This window comes from Anolis sagrei, chromosome 3 (genome assembly GCF_037176765.1).
Source record: "Anolis sagrei isolate rAnoSag1 chromosome 3, rAnoSag1.mat, whole genome shotgun sequence".
NCBI classification, from domain to species: domain Eukaryota; kingdom Metazoa; phylum Chordata; class Lepidosauria; order Squamata; family Dactyloidae; genus Anolis; species Anolis sagrei.
In genome coordinates this window covers 263,146,699-263,174,542 of record NC_090023.1, presented here as the reverse complement: position 1 = coordinate 263,174,542, position 27,844 = coordinate 263,146,699, and the positions used below count along the sequence as shown (strand labels likewise).

Below are 27,844 nucleotides of genomic sequence, written 5' to 3'. Positions count from 1 at the left end.
TAATGACAACCTTATAAAAGTAACTTTCCAAACACTAGTCATTGTTTTATACTGCTATGCCCTTTTCAGAGTAGAGGGTTCCTCCTAAGTTCTGAGGAAGGTGAGGATAGGCAATCACAGAAGTCAATGCTGTACTTACAGAGCACGTATGGGCAAACCTAGGGCCGGGGGCCAGATGCTGACCCTTAGGCTCTTTTCTCACCATCCTATGTTTTCTTCCTTCTCTCTTTCCTTCCTCTTTCCCTCCCTTCCTCCCTTCCATCCTTTCATCTTGTCTTCCTTCCCTCTTTCCTCCCTCCCTCCTTCCCTCTCTTTCTTCCTTCCTTCCTTCCTTCTTTCTTTCCTTCCCTTTTGTCTTTCCTTCCTTCTCCCTTCCCTTCCTCCCTTCCATCCTTTCATCCTGTCTTCCTTCCCTCTTTCCTCCCTCCCTCCCTCTCTTTCTCCTTCCTTCCTTCTTTCCTTCCCTTTTGTCTTACTTCCTTCTCCCTTCCCTCTCTCCCTTCCATCCTTTCATTCTTTCTTCCTTCCCTCTTTCATCCCTCCTTCCCTCTCTCTCTTTCTCCTTCCTTCCTTAATTCTTTTTTGTCTTTCCTTCTCTCTTCCCTTCCTCCCTTCCATCCTTCGCTTCCATCCTTTCTTCCTTCCCTCTTTCATCCCTCCTTACTGCTCTCTTTTTCTCCTTCCTTCCCTTTTGTTGTTCCTTCCTTCTCTTTCCTTCCTCTCTTCCCTCCATTCCATCCTTTCATCCTTTCTTCCTTCCCTCTTTCATCCCTCCTTCCCTCTCTTTCTCCTTCCTTCCTTCCCTTTTGTCTTTCCTTCCTTCTCTCTTTCCTTCCTCCCTTCCATCCTTTCTTCCTTCCCTCTTTCATCCCTCCTTACTGCTCTCTTTTTCTCCTTCCTTCCTTCCTTCCTTCCTTCCTTCCTTCCCTTTTGTCTTTCCTTCCTTCTCTCTTTCCTGACTTCCTCCCTTCCCCCTCCCTTCCATTCTTTCATCCTTTCTTCCTTCTCTCTTTCATCCCTCCTTCCCTCTCTCTCTTTCTCCTTCCTTCCATCCTTAATTCCTTCCCTTATGTCTTTCCTTCCCTCTCTCTTTCCTTCCTCCCTTCCCTCCCTCCCTCCCTCGTTTCCCATCCACCCTTCCTTCCATCCTTCTCTTCCTCCCTTTCTACCTCCTCTCCTTCCTCCTCTTTTTCCTTCCTCCTTCCCTCCTGGGGGATGTTTAGCTGGGGGAAGAGAAGGTAGAGAAGGAACATGAGAACCATGTTTCAAAATTTGAAAGGGTGTCTCATTGAGGAGGAGGAAAACTGACTTTCTGCTGCTCTAGAGACCAGGGCACAAGGTAGCAATGGTTTTAAATGGCAGGGAAAGAGAGGCGACTGAAAAGATTAGGAAAAACTTCCTGAGAGGAAGAGCTGTTGGAGAATGGCCTAGGCTGCCTCAGCGTATGGTGGAGTCCCCTTCTCTGTAGGCTTTTCCGCAGAGGCTATCTATTGGGAGTGATTTGATTGTGCCTTCTTGCGTGGCAGAGGGTTGGACTGGGTGGCCCTTGGGGGTCTCTTCCAGCTCTAGGATTCTAGATCAGAAGTAGTCAGTACGGGGTCTAATAGAAACACTTTTTCTCTCCCATCCACCATTCCATCCTGACCAAGGCCAGCCCTTTTGGTATCCAAATGTTTCCCATCTTTCCTTCACTTTCTGCCTCTGAAAGAGAAGAGGAAGGGGAGAAAAGAGCAGGGAGGGGGCTTGGGGAGAACCCCCTTTCTCCCAGCCCATCCACCCCTCTCTGGCCCACCATGTTAGAAAGTTTTCCCATGCCTATTATATATATAAATAAAAATGTAATGTTCGTTTGTGGGATTAACAGAACTCAAAAACCACTGGATGAATTGGCACCAACTTTGGACACAAGACACCTAACAACCCAATGTATGTCCTTCACTCATAAAAACACTGAAAATCACAGCAGAAGGGACTTAAAAAGCCCCAAAAAGCTAAATGACGAAAAGCTAAATGACAATACAGAAAAAAAGGGAAGAAAGAGGGAGGGAAGGGGAGGGGAAAAAGAAAGAAAGAAAGAAAAGAAAGAGAGAAAGAAAGAAAGAAGGAAAGGGAGAAGGAAGCATGGAAGCTGCTTCACAAGTGCGGCTCGCGGGAACGAGAGATAGGGCCTTTTCTGTGGTGGCCCCCCGGCTTTGGAATGCCCTCCCTACTGAAATAAGATCAGCCACCTCGCTAATGGCATTTAGGAAAAAACTGAAAACTTGGATGTGTGAGCAAGTTTTCGGCTAACTCCGATGTGATGATGTTTTGATCATGGACTAGCAATCATGGATAACGAATTGGATTACGACTTTAATTATGAGATGTTCCGGTCTGTATTGGTGGCCCAATACTATGTATGTATAAGTATGTATTTTATATTCTAATTTTATACTTTTAAATTGAATATTGTAGTTTTAAATATGTTGTAAACCGCAATGAGTCGCCGTACAGGCTGAGATATTCGCGGTATACAAGTGTACCAAATAAATAAATAAATAAATAAATAAAGCAAAGAGAGAAAGAAGGAAGGAAAGAGGTAGAGAAGGAAAAAAGGAGAGAAAGAGGGAGGTAAAAAAAGGGGGGAAGGAAGAAAAGCTGGAGAAGGAAAGAAAAAGGGAAAGAAGGAAGGAAAGAGGGAGCGAAGGAAGGGGGAAGATGTAGAGAAAGAGGGAGGGAAGGAAAGAAGGAAAGAAAAGGAAGAAAAGAGAGACAGAAGAAGAGAAAGAAAAAGGGGAAAGGAAGGAAAGAGATAGAGAAGGGAGGAAGAAGAGAAGGAAAAACCGGAAGGAAAGAGGGAGTGAAGGAAGGAGGGAAAGAAAGAGGGAAGGTTGGCCACAGCAATGCATGGCGGGTACAGCTAGTAGAGCAATGAATTCATTCTTGACTTTAGTCTGAACTTTTAAGAAGGCGCTGAACCTATTCTGGGAACAGCTCTTTTCAAAGTTGGACAACACCTGGAGCAGATCTACTGGCCCATAGACATGGAAGCCACTCTCTACCACTGATTCTAGGATTGCGAGAATGGTGTTTTGGCAAAGGGTTGGCATATCTTCCTTCTCTCCCGTATACAGTGTTGTTTGTGGGTTTGCTTGATGAAGTTGTGTTTCTATCAGCTCTTTACTTTAACCCTATCAGAAATAACCATCTAAGAACTGGTGCTAATTTTCCTGTGCAAGTTGGGACAAGTTCCTCGCTGACTGAATAATACGGTGAAAGAAATCGTACAGCTTTACATCTTAATTTGCAATGGAGGAAAGGCATTTCAGTGGGAAAGCATCCAACAAGTAGTAACCTCCCCGCAGGAGACACAGCAAAAGAGAGCGAGGAAACTATTGGGAAATGGTATTCCACATGCCCAGATGAACTTGACAGGTCCAAAGAGAGAAGGAGAAGAAGACGAGCGCAGAAGAATGGCAGGTGTCTGGGGAGTTTTGCTTATTCTGCTGATGGTTTTTCTGATTCTGCATTACCTGAAACAGCTCCGTTTACACAGAAGCTACCCTCCAGGACCCTTCCCACTTCCGATCATTGGAGGACTGTGGCAGACAGGCATCAGGCTTTCTCCAGATCTTCTCATCAAGGTACCTTCCCACCATCCCACAATGAGAAGGGAGCTATGAACCTTATTCTTTCTGTGGTCAGTTTGGATAAATGTTTCAATATAATGGGGGAAATATTATTATTTACAGTATTTATATACCGCCTTTCTCACCCTTGGGGGGACTCAAAGCGGTTTACACATTAATAATGGCAAAATTCAATGCACCGATACGATGCCAATACAAACAATAATAATAATAGTAAAACCAATAGTAAAAAAAAATAGGTGAAACAGTTTAAGAAGCTGCTTAGTAGATATGTTCGGTTGCATGTTTGATCATTCATTGGAGGAAAGGCCTGCTGAGTTCACAGATATTGGCAACAAGAATGAATGAATCCATTGTGAATCAAAACAGAGGTGAATCCCATTGACTCAAAAGGACTATTCTATTTGGAATTGCAATTGGATTCAGTCAAATCTGAATACATTATATAGTAAATTTTATTGGATGCACAATGTATAAACTACTAAATGTTTAATTTCTCAATATTCCCTCAATATGTAAACTATCTTGTACAATCAGGGGCGGCTCAACCCATTACACAAAGTAAGCCTTTGCAGTATAGTTGATTTTGCCCAGGGGCACTCTTGGGGCACTCTTGGGGAGAAACAGACCTGACATATGCGAGTTGTAGTTACTGGGATGTATAGTTCACTTACAATCAAAGAGCATTCTGAACTCCACCAATGATGGAATTGAACCAAATATGGCACACAGAACTCCCACGACGAACAGAAAATATATATCAGTGATTGGTTGGGGGGGGGGGGGGGCGCCAAAATACTGTTTGCTTATCGTTGAACATTACCTAGGGCCACCTCTGTGTACAATGATGACTTTCATGGCCAGAATCACTGGGTTGTTGTGAGTTGCTGGATATATTCCAGAAGCATTCTCTCCTGATGTTTCGCCTGCATCTATGGCAAGAATCTTCAGAGGTTGTGAGGTCTCTTGGAAATTAGGAAAATGGGGTTTATGTATCTGTGGAATGCCCAGGGTGGGAGAAAGAACTCTTGTCTGTTGGAGGTAGGTGTGACTGTTGCAATTGGCCTCCATGATTGGCATTGAATAGTCTTGCAGCTTCAAAGCCTGGCTGATTCCTGCATGGGGAAATTCTTTGTTGGGAGGTGTTAACTGGCTCTGATTGTTTCCTGCCTTGAATTCCACAGTTTTTTTTTAGTGTAGCCAGATTTTGTTCATTTTTGTGGTTTCCTCCTTTCTGTTGAAATTGTCCACATGTTTGTGGATTTCAATGGCTTCTCTGTGCAGTCTGACATGGTAGTTGTTAGAGTAGTCCAGCATTTCTGTGATCTCAGATAATATGCTGTGTCCATTGAAATCCACAAGCATGTGGGCAATTTCAGCAGAAAGGAGGAAACCATGAAAATGAACAAAATCTGGCTATTAGTATTTTTTAAAAACCAAAATCATAACAGTAAATAAGGAACAACAGTCAAAAACAGGGGAATACAGACAAGAAACAATCAGGGCCAGCTAATCACCTCCCAACAAAGGATTCCCCAAGCAGTAAGAAGCAAGACTTTGAAACTGCTAAGCCATTCAATGCTTATCAAGGTGGCCAATTGAAAAATTCACACCTGCCTCAAACAGACAAGAGTTTTTTTTCTCCCAACCTGGACATTCCCCAGATATATAAACCCCATTTTCCTAGTTTCCAACAGACCTAACAATTTCTGAGGATGCCTGCCATAGATGCAGGTGAAACGTCAGGACAGAATGCTTCTGTCCTGACAACCCAGTAATTCCGGCCATGAAAGCCTTTGACAATAAACTTGAAATGTGCTTTAACGGCTGGGGTTCTAAACACTTTAAAACATAAACAAAGGATTTCACAGAAAAGTATCAGATATGGAATGGGCCGCTAGCTTTCCGCACAGCTGCTTTTCTTTTCCGAGATTTGATTTGTGATATAGAGAAGGCCATACAAATATATGAACACCACTTGCTAGACAAAAAGAAAACAGGCAGAATATCCATTATAAGACTGTTTAAGATTTCAGGTATTCTTTTACATTTTTGATTTTAGAATACCTGTATTTATAGATATACGTGCACAGTAGGATATATAAATTCATGTATTTATTATGTATTATTTACGAGGTCTGTACCCTGCCCTTTTCACCCAAAAGGGGACTCAGGATGGGCTTACAACAGGCAGCAATTTGATGCCATATACATATATGTCCATAAAATAAAGAAATACAATTAAACTCTAAGCAGTTTTTTATCATAACAGAAGCGAACCGAGGGTACAGTTGTAATGTATTTAAGAAACACAAAGTTTAATAAACTTGGCATTCTACTAAATGTCCTTTGATCAGAAGCTGGCTACTCTGGTGTTGCTGTAAGAAGGTCCTCCATTGTGCATGTGACAGGGCTCAGGTAGCATTGCAGCAGGTGGTCTGTGGTTTCCTCTTCTCAACACTCACATGTCATGGATTCCACTTTGTAGCCCCATTTCTGAAGGTTGGTTCTGTATTTTATTTTTTTATTTATTTAAAAGTTTTGTATACCGACCTTCTCACCTCTCTTGAGGTACTCAGACCAGTTTCCAACCATAATATCACATACAGTCAATAAAACATCATAATTCATATTACAGTAAAACATTAAAACAACAATTACATTCAATAACTACAATGGTCAGTTGTCACACTAAAATCATTGCTCATCATCCTCCATCCATATCTTAGGGTGTTGGCTCACTCGTCGAATGCCTGTCTCCATAACCATGTCTTCACCTGTTTCCTAAATGTCAGGATAGACGGGGCGGTTCTGATCTCCAGTGGGAGAGAGTTCCAGAGTCAAGGGGCCACCACCGAGAAGGCCCTGTCCCTCGTCCCCACCAGACGTCCCCCACCAGACATCCTGTTATTGGCTGCTACTTCCCGGTGGATGTCAGGTGGTGCCATACCAGCTAAACAGTATAATTTCTCCAGTGGTGTGGAGCACAGACATCCTGTGATGATGTGGCATGTCTCATTAAGAGCCACATCCACTGTTTTAGTATGGTGAGATGTGTTCCACACTGGGCATGTGTACTCAGCAACAGAGTAGCAAAGCACAAGGAGAGATGTTGTCACTATATCTTGTGGTGATTCCCAGGTTGTGCCAGTCATCTTTCCTATGATGTTATTTCTAGCACTCACGTTTTGCTTGATATTCAAGCAGTGCTTATTGTGGATCAGAGCACAGTCCAGGGTGACTCCTAGGTATTTGGGTATGCTGCAATGCTCCAGTGGGATCCCTTCCTAGGTAATCCTCAGGGCTCAAGATGCTTGTCTGTTCTTAAGATGAAAAGCACACGTCTGCGTTTTAGATGGATTAGGAATCAGATGGCTTTCCCTGTAATAAGCAGTTAAAACATCAATTGAAATCACGCAATCGAAATCATAATCCAGGGCCGTTCCATTTGTCACTCACAATAGTTCGTTGTCACTTATTGCACTGCTCCAATTACTGGTCAAAGGCTTGGTCCCAAAGCCACATCTTAAGTTTTTTTCCCCCTGAAGTTCAGGAGAAGGGGGCTGATCTAATTTTGATGGGAAGGAAGTTTTGTAGACTAGGAGCCACCACTGAGAAGGCCCTGTCCCCCGACCCCACCAGTTGCGCCTGCAAAGGAGGTGAGACCAAGAGCAGGGCCTCCCCGGCAGATCTTAGCATTCTAGCTGGCTCATAAAGGCAGATACGTTCAGACAGGTAAGTTTGGTCAGAATAGTTTAAGACTTTATAGGCTAAAGCCAGCACTTTGAATTGTACTCGAAAGCAGACTAGCAACCAGTTGAGCTGGCATAACGGGAGTTGTGTGATCCCTGTATGCCACTCCAGTTAGCAGTCTGGCTGCCACCCTTTGGACCACTTGAAGCTTCCAAACAGTCTTCAAAGGCAACCTCACATAGAGCACGTTGCAATAGTCTATGTGGGATGTAACCAAAGTGTGGACCACTGTGGCCAAGTCTGACTTCCCAAGGTATAGGCACAACTGGTGCACAAGCTTTAATTGTGCAAAAGCCCCCCTAGTCACCATCAATACCTGGGCTTCCAGGCTCAATGATTGATTCCAGGAGAACTCCCGAGCTGTGAACCTGACTCTTCAGGGGGAGTGTAACTCCATCCAACACAGACTGTAACCCTATACCCTGTTCGGCCTTTCAACTGACCAGGAGTACCTCTGTCTTGTCTAGATTCATTTTCAATTTCTTCACCCTCATCCAGACTGTGCAGGTACAACTCCAATTTTGTTTGCTTTGCATATAATGTTTGTTATAGTCCTAAGTTTCAGGGACTCTGCAGATAGGTGGCTTCTTATGGCTGCAATCATAGGGCAAACCACCTGTCAATTATCGTTAGGTTCCCTGGTCCCGCCCCCTTTTTGGGTTTTAGAGGGAATAGGAGCCGTTTTGGGTCAGTCCACACAGAGAAGCCTTTCATGCAGGACATAATACCAAGAGCTCCTGTAGAAAGCTTCGTCTTCTACGACTTGGCCGGGGAGATATACAGCCCACAGCCATCACAGAAACCTGAGTTCTTTTTCCTCTGGAAGTCTACAAAGCTCTGCTTGGTAAGGGTCACTCGCGGAAGCCAGAAGCAGTTGGTACCGGGTGCAGTGGCTCCACGCCAACAGAGGCAAAGACAGACTGCCCAGATTAGAAGTTAAGGATTTCCCCATTTGTTAAAATATGGTTTATGAAGATAGTGCCTGTTCCCAGTGGACAAGATAGAGAGAAAGCCAATAGACTGTTAAGAAAGCCTTAAAATACCTGTTTGTTTTCATTAATAAAGAACTTTGTTGGACCTTTAAGCAATCTAAAGACTCTGTTTTAAGGAAATCCAAAGGCCTTTATCTGAGGCAGCCCCGGCATCCCGTTGGGCACACAGAATTTATGTCCTGTCTACAGTCTTATGTACAGGCCCAGCGTGCGACAGCACACTGAGGAATTTGAAACAACAATTTAATATGAACATGATCCACCTTCCCCTCTGTTTTGTTCCATGTGGCAGCTGGCTAAGCAGTATGGAAATATTTACACCATATGGGTGGGCACTTCTCCTGTGGTGGTCTTGTCTGGATTCCAAACAGTGAAGGAAGGGCTGGTCATGCATTCGGAAGGTTTTTCTGGGCGGCCGGTGACCCCTCTACTCAAAGAAACGTTTAAAGCAAAGGGTAAGTGATTTCAGGCCTTTCTCTAGTGAAACAATAGGCAACCTGAAACAAAAGCAAAAAGATGAGATTCTGGAACGTGTTTGGTAGTGTTTTGCCACTTAATTGCAATTGCTAACTATGGTGAAGCTTCTATATTGAGAATGCATAGCATAAATGTCTCCATGTGGGCCTATGTATTAATATGACCCTTGAGTTGAATGGTGATGTTGTAACTGAAGCAAGATGCCAACATGAAACCAAATGCACAACAACAACAACAACAACAACACTTTGTTTATATTCTGCCCTTCTCACCCCAAAGGGGACTCAGGGCAGATCACAGTACACATACATAGCAATCATCCAATGCCGCATTGTATAGACAATACACAGACAGACAGAATAGAAGGAGGTGTGTTGTTTCAACTCAGTGTCCAGCTGTTTTGGTGCCGTAGACAGTTGGGCACGAGTCCAGCCACATGGGGTGCTGTTGCTCCAACCTCTATGAAGAAGAGCCATCAGGACATCCTCCTTCCCTTTGGTCGCCCAGCATTTTTTCATCTTCTTTCTATATGGCTTCGTAAAACACCTCCCCTGCTTTTAGCAGTACCTAATTTCTCTAATTACAGCTAAAGCTGTTTTTGACTGCTTAGGTAAACAGTGAGCAGGACTGACAGTCAGGTGCACATGCCAACCCGGGGCTTCAAATTTGCGACCTTTCAGTTGATAGATCCTATAGTTGTTGGTGATTTACCAGCTGTGCTAAATCTCTGGCCCCAATAATCCAATGAGTATGTGCATTTATGCTTGCGCTGTACACCTCACTACCCAATGTCCACCAGCAATCTACATTTGCATGTAATAAAGGCACAGCATGAGCAAGTCCCTTTCTACTTCCCATAGTATTAATGCACCGTGAAACACTTTTTTCCGGAAGCAGTCACAACATATAGCTTATCCCAGAGATGGTACTTATAAATTATGTCAGGAATTTCTGAAACCACTTCAAACATGTCTTCTGTTGGCACACCAATGAAGATGTATTAAATGAATGCTTCTGTGCTAAAAGGCTGGAGAAAATTATGGATTTTAAAGCAATTTCAAAAACAGCCCAATATCAAAAACCCAACATAGTTGTAAAACAGGCATGAACTGCACTATGTCTGCATGTACTCATTTCCCGTGGCTTCTTGATGCCCTCAGGTATTGTACTTTCCAACGGACACACCTGGAAGCAGCAGAGGCGGTTTGGTGCTGTTACTATGAGGAATCTGGGACTGGGCAAGAAAGGCATGGAGCATCAAATAGAAGAGGAAGCCCAGCAGCTGGTGGAGATTTTTGCACGTGCAAAGGGTTTGTGATATTTAGTAATGATATCTGGTGCATGTCACACTAGCTCACGCATGGGCAAACTTCGGCTCTCCAGGTGTTTTGGACTAAAACTCCCACAATTCCTAACAACCTACTAGCTCTTGGGAATTGTGGGAGCTGAAGTCCAAACACCTGGAGGTGCCGATGTTTGGCCATGCTGGTTGTTTCAGGTCGTTCCTCTTGAAAATTGCTTTACCTGTATGTGGAAAGGTAGTGGAAGAGTAATGAACTCCTTTAACACTACCATCACTGCATTTGCACTTTAATGAGGTTAGCTCCCATGTTTGCTTTTGTTGGAGAAATTGGAGAAAAATAAATGTTTTTAGTGTTATGCCCATGCAAAATATGGATCCTAGGACTGCCTTTAAGATTTGAATCTTGACAGAATATAGGGCGCACTGAAGAATTGGGCAAAGGCAAATCTTTTTTTATATATAGATACAATGGTCCCCTCCTACACAGAAATCTATGCTAGGAGAAGGCAAATTGATATTGAAATCCATATATAGCCTCTATGTGTGTGTCTATATATGTTGTGTGCAGGCCTGTAGCCTGTTGTTGTTGTTGTTGACAAAAAAAATCTAGATTATCAAAGCAGATGATCCGTATCTGTTTTAAACTAGATTATATGAGTCTACACTGCTATACAACCCAGTTCAAAGCAGATAATCTGGATTTCATATGGCAATATAGAAGGGGCCCAAGTGTTGTGAACCCACAAAGTTCTTCCATCTGCTGCAGTACTTCCAAGCCCCAAAATTGTATGTACGATCTCTGTCTGTTTTGGAATACAATACTATAATTGTCAAAGGCTTTCATGGTCAGAATCACTAGGTTGTTGTGAGTTTTCTGGGCTGTATGGCCATGTTCCAGAGGTCTGGCCCCACAATCTCTGAGGATGCCTGTCATAGATGCAGTTGAAACATCAGGTGAGAATGCTTCTAGAATATGGTCATACAGCCCAGAAAACTCACAACAACCCAGTAATACTATAATCTTTAGTATAAACCTAAATTGCAACAAGAGCTTCACCATGAAATCTAACTCTCTGTATTATAATATAAAGGATAGAACATTATTAATATGTAAATCTTACCTTACTTCACTTACAGGGCAGCCGCTTGATCCTTTACTTCCCGTCACTAATGCTGTCTCCAGTTTGATATGTGTTTTATCTTTTGGATATCGATTTTCACTTGAGGATGAAGAGTTTCAGAAAATGATGGAAGCTGCTGATTTCCTCTTAAAATTTGGAGGAAGCTTTTTTCATGGTGTGAGTTTATTTATTTATCCATTTACAATATTTATATTCCGCCCTTCTCACCCCAAAGGGGACTCAGAGCGGATCACAGAACACATATGTGGCAAACATTCAATGCTGTTATACACGGACAAGACAGACAACTGTACATATATATGTACATATATATATAGGCTTTACCATTTTCGGTACCGAGGCTGTACTCGGTTCCGGCTATGGTGGGGTAGGTATGCTGTCGTTCCATCTTCCCTGCCAAAGAGCTTTGTTTGTGAACTGCCTCCTTGATCAAATTGCTGGCATTTTTCTGGCATTTCCTTATGTATGCCTTAAATACCTTCCCTGCATCTACTCATGTTTGTTTTTGAACTGCTAGGTAGGCAGAAGCAGGGCTAAAGGCCAGGAGCTCATCCTAATTCAGGCTTTGAACTGTCAACCTTTAGATTAGCAAGATTTATTGCAGCTGGTAGTTAACCTGGTGTGCTAAAGCCCGGCCCCGGCCCTTTCCTTCCTTCCTGCTGGCTCAGGCCTAGACTCTGTTGCACTCCAGGACAGGAAAAGCCCTCTGACTTTAAACACCACACCGCTGGATGGGAAACAATCTTCTATTGAAGATAATTAAAAAGCAGTAAAGTAAAAAAAAACATTTTAAAGAAATCGGTAAATCCAATTAAGTAGGAAGATAAGCAGGAGCAAAGTAGTCCAGGGTAATAGTCCAGCAAAGTCCATAAAAACAAAGTCAAAACTTTCCAAATAAAATGTAAGAAATCAGGAAAGGCATGAATATAAAAGCATAGAATCCAAGAATCAAAACCATGAAACAAAGGCACTTAAAACATGAATTTTCCAAGCAAAGCTTCCATGAAACAAGGACGAGATCTTGATGTGATTCCAAATAATGCTTCATCTGACTACATATCCTGTACTTGGGACTTTTATCTCCTCTTTATCCATGTCTCTAGCACTCAGAAATTGGATGCGCTTTAACTGAGAATTTCTTATCTTTTTTTCTTGGAGCCTGGCAGAACGCCGAAGCCACTGTTTGGCTCTCCTGTTTTGACTGATCTCTTGTCTATCTATTTGCTCATTATCTATTTGCTCATTGATTTCTGATGCTGTGCCAAGTGCTGAGCTGTTTTCATGTTCTCTAGAATGGGAACTCTCTGGTAACAATTCAAAAAGCACACCATCATCCCCACACCCCTCAGGGACATTCTCCTGGGAAACTACACTTTGAACAAGGATCTCCTGGTCATTCTCTGCATCAATATCACTGACCAAACCACTGACATCTTGAAACTCATCTTGAAACTCATTGACATCACTCCCCACACCCAAAGCACCCTGATCCTGAACCACAATCACAGGCTGAGTTCCAACAGACTCTAACCTTAATAGGAGAGTGTTAATCCCTTATGCCAAATTTAATTTGGACTATTTATTAATAAGAGAATTCTAAAATTTGAAGCTTTCTTTGTAAATTTACCAGAAAGAACATGAAGTCACATGCATTGAGATGTAAAAGAAAAGGAAACCAACTGATTAACTTCATGCAGGCAGAGTTGTATGTACAGTAGAGTCTCGCTCATCCAACCTTCACTCATCCAATGTTCTCTATTATCCAATGCAGTCTGCTTCCCATCCGGATCCATAGCTATTTCAATACATTGTGATGTTTTGGTGCTAAAGTCGTAAATACAGTAATTACTACATAACATTACTGTGTATTGAGCTGCTTTTTCTGTCAATTTGTTGTAAAACATGATGTTTTGGTAGTTAATTTGTAAAATGGCGTTTAATAGGCTTTTCCTTAATCCCTGCTTATTATCCAACATTTTCGCTTATCCAATGTTCTGCTGGCCTGTTTATGTTGGATAAGCGAGACTGTACTGTACCTAGAAAGTTTGAATTTTAATCCCTATGCATTCAAACACATTTCTGATGTCGAACTTGCTTTTCTGGCAGTCTACTCACTGTAACAGATATATAGCAGGCTGAGAGAACAAGGGCTCTTCCAGATTGGTCTAAAGAGTAGTTTCTTGCAAAATTACGCCATGGGTTTTGGTGGTTGTTCCAGAGAGAGTGAAAGGACCAAAATATACTTTTTTGTATCTTTTGTATCTTTTTTGTATCTTTTCAGCATTGAAAAGAAACTCAGTTAAAGATGGGAATAAACTATTGCAGCAATTGTGGGATGACAGAAAAGTTGTTTGGGTGTTTTAAAAAACCCAACAACTTACAACAACAAATATTGCAACCTCCTGATGCATCATCATCGTAGTCCTGGAAATAAGGACTTCTAATTGGATATCCACACTGAAAGGATATAGCAATACGAACACAATTTAACTGCCGTGTTGCCACAGTACAGATTCTAAGTTTCATGCTGTATCTAGAATTCTTGGTCTGCAGTGCCACAGAATTCTAACTTTCTCACTAAACTACAAATCCCAAGATTCCATATGATGGGACCCATGAAAGCTGGGATGGAATTGTAGTGCTATAACTGCGCAGTGTGGATCCATTCCTAGCTTGGCATGGAAGGTTGAGAATTTTGTCCTGTCTACTTCTTACAAGGACTACCGACAATTGTCCATCTATATAAATAAAAATGTAATGTTCGTTTGTGGGATTAACAGAACTCAAAAACCAGTGGGCCAATTGACACCAAATTTGAACAGCATACACCTAACAACCCAATGTATGTCCTTCACTAAAAAAAATTGATTTTGTCATTTGGGAGTTCTGGTTGCTGGGATTTATAGTTCACCTACAATCAAAGAGCATTCTGAACTCCACCAGTTATGGCATTGAACCAAACGTGGCATACAGGACTCCCATGACCAACAGAAAACACTAGAAGGGTCTGGTGGGCATTGACCTTGAGTTTGGGAGTTGTAGTTCACCTACATCCAGAGAGCACTGTGGACTCAAACAATGACGGATCTGGACCAAACTTGGCACAAATATTCCATATGCCCAAATATGAACACAGAAGGAGTTTGGGGGAAATAGACCTTGGCATTTGGGATTTGTAGTTACTGGGATTTATAGTTCACCTACAATCAAAGAGCATTCTGAATCCCACAAATGACAGAATTGGGGCCAGGGGCGGCTCAACCCATTATGCAAAGTGAGCATTTGCAGTACAGTTGATTTTGCCCAGGGGTGCTCTTGAGGCTCTCTTGGGGGAAAATAGACCTTGACATATGCGAGTTGTAGTTACTGAGATGTATAGTTCACCTAAAATCAAAGAGAATTCTGAACTCCACCAATGATGGAATTGAACCAAATATGGCACACACAACTCCCATGATGAACAGAAAATATATATCAGTGATTTGGGGGGGGGGGGGGGGCAAAATACTGTTTGCTTACCGTTGAAAATTAACTAGGGCCGCCTCTGATTTGGGGCAAATTTCCCACACAGAACCCCCATGACCAACAGAAAATCTTTACAGCCATCCAGTCCAACTCTCTTCACCAGGGCAAGAAAATGTAATCAGAGCCCTCCTGACAAAGAGCTATCCAGCCATAAATATAGATAGATAGATAGATAGATAGATAGATAGATATGATTCACACGCACACACAGATATAGTATAATAGATTTGAAAGGGAGTATGATATGATATGTTGCATGTTCCAAGGTGGGCAAACCAGACACTCTCCACATCAACACTGACAATGAAACTGCAAGAAAGATTTTTAACCCACAAGCATAAAGAAATTACATATATTAGGAACCAACACATTCTCATTACTTTATTTTCCAGATCACAAGACGGTGCCACAGCAACGCATGGCAGGGGATAGCTAGTTTCTTTATATAGAGAATGGGGAGATTTCTTAATGTTTCAGGTGTGATCAAATGCAGAATTTATAAACACCTGTCTCAAAAGCTTATCTGATGGAGCCTGTGCCTAATTAACTATAGTGCCAAGCCGATGGGCATTATTTGGGAGAAAAATGAATATAAATCAAATAAAGAAATACAGTTTTCCCCCTCTTTTCTACTCCCTGTAGCTCACTGAAATGTTTCCATGGTTGATGAAAAAGCTCCCGGGGCCTCAACATAAGGCACAGAACTCTGCAAAGCTGGTACTTTCGTTTACAAAGAAAGAGCTCAAGAAGCATAAGGAGCAACAGTCCCTCCATGAGCCGCGGGATTTCATCGATTTCTATCTACTCCAAATAGAAAAGGTGAGTCTCCAGCATCATCTCAAGATATTTTCCTATCTTGTGCCCAAACAGCATGCAACCCACACTGAAGTCAGCATAATAAACAGTCTTGATTCAGATCATAAAGGTAAAGGTTTACCTTAACATTAAGTCCAGTCGTGTCTGACTCTGTGGGGTGGTGCTCATCTCCATTTCTAAGCCAAAGAGCCGGCATTGTCCATAGAGGCCTCCTAGATCCTGTGGCCAGCATAACTGCATGGAGCACCATTACCTTCCCACCGAAGCAGTCCCTATTGATCTACTTGCATGTTTTCAAACTGCTAGATTGGCAGAAGCTGGACCTAACAGTGGGAGCTCACCTCACTCCCTTGGTATGAACTGCCAACTTTTCTGTCAGAAAGTTCAACAGCTCAGCGGTTTAACCCGCTGCATCACCAAGGGGGACTGATGAATAGGTTTGCACTATCTAAGAATAAACAGCTACTTGTTTAATACGCAGACTTATAGGATTCTACTTACACAACTGTGGACTGAATGCAGATGTTACACAAAGGTCTACACTGTATTCAGATTATAGAAATGGAAGAGACCCAAGGGCCATCCAGTCCAAACCCCTGTTGTGATCCCTTTCCCATGAACTGTTGTCAGGCCAAGTGTCTCCCATCCTAGATCTGTGCATTTCATTTATTTCCAAAGTATAGCACCATATATTTCTCTCTGTTGAAATTCATTTTGTTAGGTTTGGCCCAGTTCTCTAATCTCTGAAGGTCATTTTGGATTCTGACCCTGTCCTCTGGGGTTTTAGCAGACAAAATCAACTGCCTTTAGGGTATTTATGCACCTGATGTGATAGACTCATTGAGTCAAAAAGGGCCTCTTGAGCCAGTCTAGCCTGCTTTTGAGGGCATCCAGAGGGCAATTTGTTCTATTGCCAACCCACTTTTGCCATCAAGACGTTCTAATGTTCAGTCAAAACCTTACATCCTGTTAATTTCAAGCCATTAGATCAGGTAGTGGAAGCAATGCTTTTGGATTTGGAAAGATTAGCCATTTACGAGAAACAAGAAATGTTGCCCAGGGGACACCCAACTGTATTTACTTAGTGTATTGTCGAAGGCTTTCATGGCCGGAATCACTGGGTTGTTGAAGGTTTTTTCGGGCTGTATGGCCATGTTATGGAGGCATTATCTCCTGACGTTTCACCTGCATCTATGGCAAGCATCCTCAGAGGTTGTGATGTCATAACATCTGAGGATACTCGCCATAGATGTAGGCGGAAAGTCAGGAAAGAATGCCTCTAGAACATGGCCATACAGCCTGAAAAAAACCTACAACAACCCAGTGTATTTACTCAGTCTTCGAGGAGGCTCTTTCCGTGTCCTCCTTGTGACTAACTGTGAAAGAAATAAAGTTGGACAATGTGAAACCCACCCGGTGCATGGCTATCAGCCTCCTCCAAGTAGACTCAAATCAAGGAAAAGTTTCATGAGAACCACTACTCTTCTAAATGTTCTTCCAGCAACAGCAAGAATATCCCTGTAGGCAGCAAAACCAGGCAATTTCAACTGGATGCCCCCCACGATGATTTGCCTCCAAGGGCAAACCAAGAATGGGCAGCTTGGAAGTCCCTGAACAGACTCAGAAGTGGAGTGGGCAGATCAAAAGACAACCTGGCAAAATGGCACTACCAAAAATAATCCCATACCTTGTGTGACTGTGGAGCAGAACAGACAACTCCGCATCTGTATACTTGTCCACTATGCCCTGCCTCGTGTACAGAGGTAGAATTGTTGGAGGCTACAGACAATGCGGTCACTGTTGCCCATTTTTGGTCAAAATATATTTAGCCACTTGTGCTCCTTCTATTTTTTTATCAGTTTTATACTTATTTATAGAAGCCCCCGGTGGCACAGTGGGTTAAAGCGCTGAGCTGCTGAGCTTGTTGACCAAAAGGTCACAGGTTCGATTCCGGGGAGCGGCATGAGCTTCCGCTATCAGCCCTAGCTTCTGCCAACCTAGCAGTTCGAAAACATGCAAATGTGAGTAGATCAATAGGTACCGCTCTGGCGGGAAGGTAAAAGCACTCCATGCAGTCATGCCGGCCACATGAACTTGGAGGTATCTACAGACAACGCCGGCTCTTTGACTTGGAAATGGAGATGAGCACCACACCCCAGAGTCAGACATGACTGGACTTAATGTCAGGGGACTACCTTTACCTTTACCTATACTTATTTATGCAATGGTTTGACACAAAATAAAAATAATCAATAAGCCTTGAAGTACAGTGTGTAAATGATTTTACACAACATTCCCTGCTTTACTTTTAACAGAGCAAAGATGACCCCAACTCCACCTATAACGACGAGAACCTAGCACAGTGTATTCTTGACCTCTTCATAGCAGGCACTGAGACGACTGCCACTGCTTTGCAATGGGCTCTGCTCCTCATGGTGGTTTATCCAGACATCCAAGGTAAGGACTTAGACGTGACTTTGGCATGAAATGTAGGGTAAGTGTACAGGTCAAATAAAACTTTACAATTCAAGAAGAAAAAAACACCCTTTCTCCTATTTTCCCCAGAAAAGGTATACAAGGAGATGATCAGTGTTTTTGGTTCTTCCCACTCAATCTGCTATCAAGATCGGCACAAACTGCCCTTCACCAACGCTGTGATTCATGAGGTGCTGCGTGCCAAATTTATGCTACCGGTTGGGATCCCCAGACGAAGTGCGTCAGATGTGACCATGCAAGGTTTCACTATCCCCAAGGTACAGAAGAGTGGATATGGCTTTGTTTGTGTATTGCAAGAACAAAGTACTCCCAAGGGTTTCACTATAACAACTAAGAGACTGGCTATTTTGGATTGATTCAAGAAGGACTCTGCAATCAACTAGGAACTCAACATTTTCCCCATGGTTCCTCTTTTTGAAAACTGAACTTTTCAGAAACAGATATCTGATTTATTTATTTATTTATTTTGTCGTGTCAGGGCAACCAGTCAATTGTATTACATTTTTAACAGAACAAAACAAACAAACAGACAGACAAAACACGAAATTTGCAAGTTTGGTAGTTGATTAAATGTCCTTTGACCAGTATCTGGCCACTTGGAGTGCCTCTGGTGTTGCTGCAAGAAGGTCCTCCATTGTGCATGTGGCAGGGCTCAGGGTGCATTGCAGCAGGTGGTCTGTGGTTTGCTCTTCTCCACACTTGCATGTCGTGGCTTCCACTTTGTGGCAACCATTTCTTGAGGTTGGCTCTGCATCTCGTGGTGCCAGAGCGCAGTCTGTTCAGTGCCTTCCAAGTCACCCAGTCTTCTGTGTGCCCAGGGGGGAGTCTCTCATTTGGTATCAGCCATTGGTTGAGGTTCTGGGTTTGAGCCTGCCACTTTTGGATTCTCGCTTGCTGAGGTGTTCCAGCGAGTGTCTCTGTAGATCTTAGAAAACTATTTCTAGATTTAACTATTTCTCGATATCTGATTAAGCTTAAGCCACCTTTCTTAAGAATTGCCTTCACTGAGCCACAATTCCAAGCAGTGCCAACCCCAGTGTTAGATGGTCGCTACCGTTATGTGCCATGGGAAAACAGACCATGTATCTGTAGTCAATGTCAGGTAGAGGACATTGTGCATTATTTGTTAATCTGCCCTTTGTATAGTGATCCAAGAGAAAGACACCTGAAACCCTTGCTGACACAAGGTAAAGGGAACTCGTTGCAGTTTTTGCTGAGCAATACATATGACTACGTAACTTACAAAGTAGCCCTTTTTGCTCTTTCTGCAAAAAAGATCAGAAAGATAGAGTTAGATAAAATTGCCATCAACTGCCAAGGAGACTCTAAACTGGACCCTCTTCCAAAATGTATCATTATTGTTAACTTGCATTGTTTATGTTCTTTGTGTGAGCAAGATTAAGGTTTCTGTTTGGTATCTTTGGTGCCTTTTGCTCCGAGGGTGCTATTGTGCACATGTGGTGCTTTTTTGTCATGGCCTTGGGCCAGTACAAGAAACTATTTTGAGGATGATGAACAGCTATATCTATACAGAAACTTTCTGTGCATTGCAAGTTTTGATAATCAAGAAGCTCATTCTTCCCCTCAAAAAACTGAAATTGAAAAAAAAGTAGTCTAGCAAATAGGCACAGCTTCCCAACTGCCTTGTGGCATGGGACGAAAGTTCAAGAGCCAAACACAGATTAAAATACATTTGTGCAGATGAGTTCCTTTCAGTACATGATTTCAGAATTGTATCTCTTCTCGTAAAATAATATGCTTATGTTACCAGTTCAACACACTACCATTATATAACCTCAGTGCCATTGGAATAGTCTCAAAATAATGTTCTTTCCTTCTGCATAGTTCAACTCCATTGTTCCTGCAGATCTAACTCTAATTAACCCCAAAACTGGTGTTTCTAGGTTCTGCTGTCTGTTACATGATTTACAATGCCTGGAGGCACCTAAAGCCTGGCATATATATATATATATAGAGAGAGAGAGAGAGAGAGAGAGAGAGAGAGAGAGAGAGCCCCCCCCCCGCCCCCTCCGGTGGCCTAGTGGGTTAAAGTGCTGAGCTGCTGAGTTTGTTGGCTGAAATGTCACAGGTTCAATTACGGGGAGCGGCGTGAGCTTCCGCTGTCAGCCCCAGCTTCTGCCAACCTAGCAGTTTGAAAACATGCAAATGTGAGTAGATCAATAGGTACCGCTCCAGTGGGAAGGTAATGGCGTTCCATGCAGTCATGCCGGCCACATGACCTTGGAGATGTCTACGGACAATGCCGGCTCTTCGGCTTAGAAATGGAGATGAGCACCACATTGCAGAGTTGGACACTACTAGACTTAATGTCAGGGGAAAACCTTTACCTTTACACACTCTCTCTGTGTGTGTATATATATAATTTTGTTGTTGTGTGTTTTCAAGTTGGGTCCAACCTATCGCAGCCCTAAGGGTTTTTCCTGACAAGGTTTATTCAGAGGAAATTTGTCATTGCCTTAATAGGCCAATATTTTCTTCTGTTCTAGGAGACTCTATTCTATAGTAGAGTCAAGGAAAAGCATTCCAAGTAAAGTATGTTTTATAATATGTTTGGGAAGTTTTTATTGGCTCATGAAGGAGTTGTCATCACTGCAATGTTATAGGAATGCAAGGATCATTCTTGCCCCAGCCTGTTTAATGTCTCTCTCCTCCCATTACATAAATCTGCCTCTGATAACTGTTTGATGTCTCTCTCCCCCATTGCATAAACCTTCCTCTGATAGCAACACAAGTCGAAAGGACAGTTTGTTGTTGTTATGATTTCCAACCAAACACGTGTTTATGAGAATATGTTTTGCTTGGGAGAGAAGATGACAAGGTCCAGAGACTCTGGCATGCAAAACTGAGTGGAAAAACAGTACTATGCTGGAAGTATCCTACTGAATCAACTTTTTTGGCTTGCTTTTAGAAAACTATGGTCATTACAGATTTGCGCTCAGTTCTCCTGGATCCCAAGCACTGGGAAGCCCCTGAAGAGTTCAACCCAAGCAATTTTTTGGACAAGGATGGGAATTTTGTAGCCAGAGAAGAATTTTTGCCATTTGGCGCAGGTAAGAACCTCAACCCCTTTGAATGTGGAGATAGATCTTCAGATGCCATGGACTGCTAGAAAGATAAATACCGTATATTCCGGCGTACTAGACGACTTTTTTAGCCTGGAAAATCCTTGCTGAACTTGGGGGTCGTCTAGTACGCTGGGTATAAAAATTCGCTTCCTGTTTTAGGGCCAGGCAAGGGAGGCGGGCAACTGCAAAGCTGTTGCACTCCTCCAGCACCGCTTGTCTCCCACTGCTGGGCTTCAGCCTCACCAAGGGGCTCCTCCACTCCATGCCCGCCTTGGTTATCAGGGCAGCGGTGGTGGCAGAAGAGGTGATATATGTCACCTCCTCCTCCTCTGCCGCCGCACTGACAGCTGAGGCAGGTATGGAGTGGAGGAGCCCCTCTGCGAAACTGAAGCTCAGCACCGGAGGCAAGCAGTGCTGGAGGGCAACCCATTCCAAGGAATGGAGGAGCCTCAGTGAAACTGAAGCCTGGCGGCGGGTAACAAGCGGAACCGAGGGCTGCCCTCCAGCACAGCTTGTCTCCCAGTGCTGAGCTTCCTTCTCCATTCCAGGCCTGCCTTGGCTGTCAATGCAGAGGAGGAGGAGGCGGAGGATGGGCCAGAGATGTCCCTGCTTTGAATAATAGAATCATAGAGTTGGAAGAGACCTCATGGGCCATCCAATCCAACCCCATTCTGCCAAGAAGCAGGAAAATTGCATTTAAAGCACTCCCGACAGATGGCCATCCAGCCTCTGTTTAAAACCCTCCACCACACTCCGGGGCAGAGAGTTCCACTGCTGAATGGCTGTCACAGTCAAGAAGTTCTTCCTAATGTTCAGATAGAATCTCCTTTCTTGTAGTTTGAAGCCATTGTTCCATTGCGTCCTAGTCTCCAGGGCAGCAGAAAACAAGCTTGCTCCCTCCTCCCTATGACTTCCTCTCACATATTTATACATGGCTATCATGTCTTCCCTCAGCCTTCTCTTCTTCAGGCTAAACATGCTCAGCTCTTTAAGCCGCTCCTCACAGGGCTTGTTCTCCAGACCCTTGATTATTTTAGTCGCCCTCCTCTGGACACATTCCAGTTTGTCAATATCTCTCTTCAATTGTGGACACAATATTCCTGTGGTTGTTATTATAGTTGTTATTAAGCAAAGCAGGATGGCCATCTATAATCCCGATGTGTGTTTCTGCCTGGCAGAATTAGGGTTAGACTGGCTGGCCTTTGGAGTCCCGTCGAACTTTAGGGTTCTATTATTGTTGTTGCTGTTGGGGAAAGGACATTGGACCTGGCCCTGGGCTCACTCTAGGTAAGGTAAACATTTTCCCCTGACATTAAGTGCAGTCTTGTCCAACTCCGGGGGTTGGTGCTCATCTCCATTACTAAGCCTAAGAGCCGGCTACGGAAGAGGGGTAGTCTTGTACTCTGAGTATATATCAAACTCTATATTTTAACTGGAAAATGTGGGGGTCGTCTTATATGCCCAGTTGTTTTATATGCTGGAATATACGGTAAATGTGTCTTAGAGCAATTCAAGAATATACCCTCCCTAGAAGCCAAATTGGCAAAACTGAGGCTGTTTTATTTCGGACATTTCACAAGATAGGACTCACTAGAAAAGGCAATAAAGATGGGTAAAGTAGATCTAATTTGTTAGATTCGTACATACAACATGATATTCTGACGCGTGGGCATCGCCTACACCAAAAAATTAAGAATCAAAACTTTGACCTGGTATTTTTGCATAAGTTTCATAAACGTCGTAACTCTCTGTGATGCAATTCTAATTCACAAAGCAACCAAGTATTACCGGGAGGAAGACCGCATTTCAGGTGATTGGTTATCAAGGAAGACATAAATGCCCTGAGTTTGCAAGATGTGAGCAGGGTTTGAGCAATGACTGAGGCCCCATCAACACAGCCATATAATGCAATTTCAGACTTGTAGTGAAGACTCATATAATGCAATTCAATGCAGTTAAACCAAATTTTGAAACTGTTTTATATGGCATTATAGATGGAGCCTTAGATACCTCTAATTCATCGTGTCACCATAAGTCATAAAGTGAAGCTGGCTTCGTGGCAAAATCCAGAAATATTTTATAGTTATGTTTACTGGCTTTTATTGCCAAACTTTGAGGTTGGAGTAAATTAAACAGCTGGAGGTTTGCTGCTGGATCGTCTGTAGTTTGCAAAGGAACACATCAGTTTGGGACTCTGCTGCTGAACGCCTGGAGATTAAATTATTTTGTTGTTGGGTTGTTGTAGGTTTTTTCGGGCTATATGGCCATGTTCTGGAGGCATTCTCTCCTGACGTTTCGCCTGCATCTATGGCAGGCATCCTCAGAGGTAGTGAGGTCTGTTGGAAACTAGGAAAATGGGTTTATATATCTGTAGAAAGACCGGGGTGGGACAAGGAACTCTTGTCTGCTGGATCTAGGTGTGAATGTTTCAACTGACCACCTTGATTAGCATTTGATAAACCCATTTTCCTAGTTCAGACCTCACTACCTCTGAGGATGCTTGCCATAGATGCAGGCAAAATGTCAGGAGAGAATGCCTCCAGAACATGGCCATATAGCCCGAAAAAGCCTACAACAACCCAGTGATTCCGGCCATGAAAGCCTTTGACAATCTTTTGATGTTTTACCATCCTTGTGGGAGGCTTCTCTCATGTCCCCGCATGGGGAGCTGGAGCTGACAGAGGAAGCTCATCCGCGGTCTCCCCGGATTCGAACCTGCGACCTGTCGGTCTTCAGTCCTGCCGGCACAAAGGTTTAACCAACTGCGCCATCGGGGGCTCCATGGGAGAAAGATTAAACCCACCCTGCTCACTCCCTGAAGTGAAGCCTAGACCTGAATGGTGACATCTAGGAGTTACATTTGGTTTTATTTCTTTATTTCTTTTTCATTTTATCAAAAATTGCCAAAAAAATCAAACTCCAATTGAAGCGGCGTATTCAGCATGTTTTTAGAGGAGGTACTTCCCCAGCTACTAAAATGCCTGTGTTTATCTTGGCATATGGTTGTTCTTACATGTTTATTTTGCATTGCTTTGTTTGGCACTGAAAGATAAGCACATGCTTAATTTACATCTCTCTCATTGCTGAAGCTGTCTCTCTAAGAAAACTCTGGTGTAAGAGTAAGGAAGGAGATACTCATTGCAAAGAGTGTGGGTATGTGTGCAGGAGGGATGCGAACTACACCGGGTGACAGCAAAACAAATGTGTTTAAGCAGAAATGTATTATTCAGCAGAAATATTCCTGCAATCTGATATAAACACAGAAACCTTTTTTCGTAAACCCAGTTTACATGTACTAAGGATAAAACACTAATTTCCATTTTGAATCTTCTAATGTGCATGTGCTCCGGTCACAGCTGTCATCATTACACAAATAAAATCAAACGTCAAATGCCCCAATTCTGTCGCTTGTGGGGTTTAGAATGCTCATTGATTGTAAGTGAACTATAAATCCCAAATTACACGATTTATTTATTTACTAGCTGTCCCCTGCCAGGCGTTGCTGTGGCCCAGTCTGGTGATCTGGAAAATAAAGTAATGAGAAGTGTTGGTTTCTAATATATGTAATTTCTTTCTGCTTGTGAGTAAACAGTATTTCTTGTTGTTTCTTTGTCAGTGTTGATGTGAAGAGTGTCTGGTTCACCTACTCTGGAACATGCAACATATAATTGTTCTTCTTTAAGTGTCTAAAAGTAAGGAGGGAGGACGCCAATCTAATCTAGCTGGGGAGCGAATTCCATAAGCGGGGGTCACCACCAAGAAGGCCCTGTCCCTCGTCCCCACCAGACAAGTTTCAGACACTGGTAGGACCGAGATCTTAAATTACGAGGTGTAACGTAGAGAAAGATATGTTCGGATAAGTAAGTTACAATAAAGCAAGATAAAATACTTATAGAGCAGACAACAACATCAAATAAAAACGCTTAACAGTAACATACTGTGGTAATGGAATAAAATAATAACAATAACATAATAAAACAAAGAATACATATTGAGTCGCCCTAGGGCTGAGAGTGGCGGTCAATAAGTGCAAGTAATAAATAAATAAATAAATAATAATAAATAAAATGCTAAACATCAAATCATCCAGGCGTCCCTTGGGCAACGTCCTTGCAGACTGCCAATTCTCTCACACCAGGAGTCACTCCTGACACGACAAAAAAAAAAAAAAAAGCAGCCTGGCTGCCAATTGCTGGACCAATTGAAGTTTCCGGGCCATCTTCAAGGGCAACCCCACGTAGAGTGCATTGCAATAGTCCAATCTAGAGGTAACTAAGAGAATTAAAGGCACCTGTGGAAGAACCGATGAGCATAACAAAAGGATCACATTAGAAGTGGGGACTCTTTCTACCTATACAACTCTACAGGTGTCTAGTTATAAAGACAACGTATTCACAAATAAGAATTCTATCCCTCTAGGGAAATTGTTCTTCAAACTACAGAAAAAGATATTCTACCTAAACATCAGGAAGAACCTCCTGATGGTAAAGAGTTGTTCAACCATGGAATACACTTCCTCAGAGTCTCCTTCTCTGGAGGTTTTTAAACAGAAACTGGATGGCCATCTGCCAGGAGTGCTTTGACTGAGTATTTTTCCATGGCAGAAGGTTAGACTGGATGATCCTGGTGGTCTCTTCCAATACTATGATTCCATGAAGTAATTGCTGGAGAATAGGAAAGACAGGTTCTTGCTGACTTGCTGTTTCCCCACGTTTCGTCTCTTGCAGGGGCCCGGGCTTGTTTGGGGGAGCAGATGGCGAAGATGGAGCTTTTCCTTTTCTTCACCAACCTGATCAAGGTCTTCAGGCTCCAGCTGCCAGAGGGAGTAAAAGAACTGAGTAAAGAGCCACTCATGGGCTTGACATTTCATCCTCATCCCTATAAACTCTGTGCTATTCCCCGCTCCAGTCTATCATAGAAGCTATGAATATTTATATTTTCAACATGACCTGCTGTGGTTTTCTTGCTACTACAAATCTGTCATATCTTTTCTGTTTAACTGAAAGAAGTCTCCAGGCTTCCAGAAATTTAGAGAGTTCTGCCATGATAATTAAGAGAGCCAATGAGATGTAGAGGTTGAAGCATTGGATGATGACTCTGGAGGTCAAGGTTCCAAGCCCAGCTCAGCCATGGAAATCCAATGGGTGACCTTGGACAAATCACATACTATTCCACCTTCTGAAGAAGGTAGTAACAACCCTCCTCTGAACAAATGTTCTCAAGGACACTTGATAACAGGGATTTCTCTGCAGCAGAGCTTGTGGCACTCATATCCAAGGGAGTTAGCCTGGTCTCCTCTCTTTTAAGCTTCATTGGACAGGCATGACATTCAGAGTTTTAACTGTTTCAAAACTGGGTTCTAGGATTGTTTTTAATGTATTTTTAAAATGTTATCTCTCTGTTGTTTTTGTTTGTCCATTGCCTTGAGTGACTTTGTGGTCTGGGATGCGAATCAGAAACATGTTAAGTAAATAAAATAATAAAGTCAGCCAATGCTCTATCTCTTGCATGTATCATTGCCCTCTGAAACAGGGGCAGTGGGAAGGTTTTTGGTGCTGGCCCCTACCTTTTTTGCATATATGAAACTTTCTGTTTCATAAGATTAGATCATCTCTCCCTTTATATGTGTGCTGTCACGCGCTGGGCCTATAATAATTGTCTTTTGAACAGGACGTGCTCTTTGTGCCCAACGGGAAGCCGGGTTGCCTTGGCTGAGAGGCCCTAAGGATTTTCCTATACAAAAGTCTTTAGATGCTTGAAAAGTTTAACAAAGTCCTTTATTATTGCTTAGATCTTCAACAATTTAAACAAACACTTCTCAGATCTTCAACAAGTCAAACAAATGCTTCTTAACTTGCCCAAATGGGCAGGTAACTGGCTTCATGAACTGTTTCTTTTCTTTAAAAGGAAAATCCCTTTTAACCCCTCCCAGGCAATCTACTTTCTATGCTTTCTGGTGTGGGCTCTACTCCTGGCTCCAATTGCTTCTGGTTACCCGAGTAGACCTACCAGCCAAGGCTTTGTAGATTCTCCAGCTGGAGTTCTTTTTTATTTTTTCCACGAAAGATGTGGTGCTGTTTCCCCCAGATGCTTCTGTTTCCCCCGGATGCTGTGATAAACAAAGCTTGTCTACAGATGGGGCTGATCCACATCCTGTACCTAAGCTTTCCACTATAAGACTGAACTAAAAATGGTTCCCTTTCTCTCCCAGAGCCCTGGAAAAAGGGGCGGAACCAAAACTTAACAATGATAGACAGGTCATTGGCCCTATAATGTTTGGAAACCGTTGGAAACTGTTTGGAAACCGCTGTGAGTTGCCCTCGGGCTTGAGATACAGCGGTATACAAGAATAGTAAATAAATAAATAAATATATAATATAATATAATATAATTGCAAACCAAGGGAAGCCACCTTACTGCAAAATGCATGGAACCTTGGAATATATGCAAACACTCAATAGGGAAAAAAATGAAGCTGAAGCTCCTGGTACAGCCGTACCAGCACAATATGTATTATGCTTTCTTTTTAATTAAGCGTTTGACTCTGCTGTTCAGCAACAACAGCAACGGTCCATGACCAGCACAAAGTGGGGCTCAAATGCCCTGGGAAGGGGAAACGTAGTTC

The 27,844-nt window shown here is 42.8% G+C and overlaps 1 protein-coding gene across 1 annotated transcript; it reads left to right on the top strand.

Annotated features, from left to right (window-relative positions):
* Positions 1-3,299: 3,299 nt before the first annotated feature.
* Positions 3,300-26,641, top strand: LOC132770442 (cytochrome P450 2J2-like). The gene is made up of 9 exons (XM_060767382.2): positions 3,300-3,623; positions 8,667-8,829; positions 10,012-10,161; positions 11,292-11,452; positions 15,464-15,640; positions 17,953-18,094; positions 18,203-18,390; positions 21,063-21,204; positions 25,947-26,641. The coding sequence occupies exons 1-9, from the start codon at positions 3,402-3,404 to the stop codon at positions 26,135-26,137; spliced, it is 1,536 nt and encodes a 511-aa protein (XP_060623365.2). The 5' UTR covers positions 3,300-3,401; the 3' UTR covers positions 26,138-26,641.
* The last annotated feature ends 1,203 nt before the right edge of the window (positions 26,642-27,844 follow it).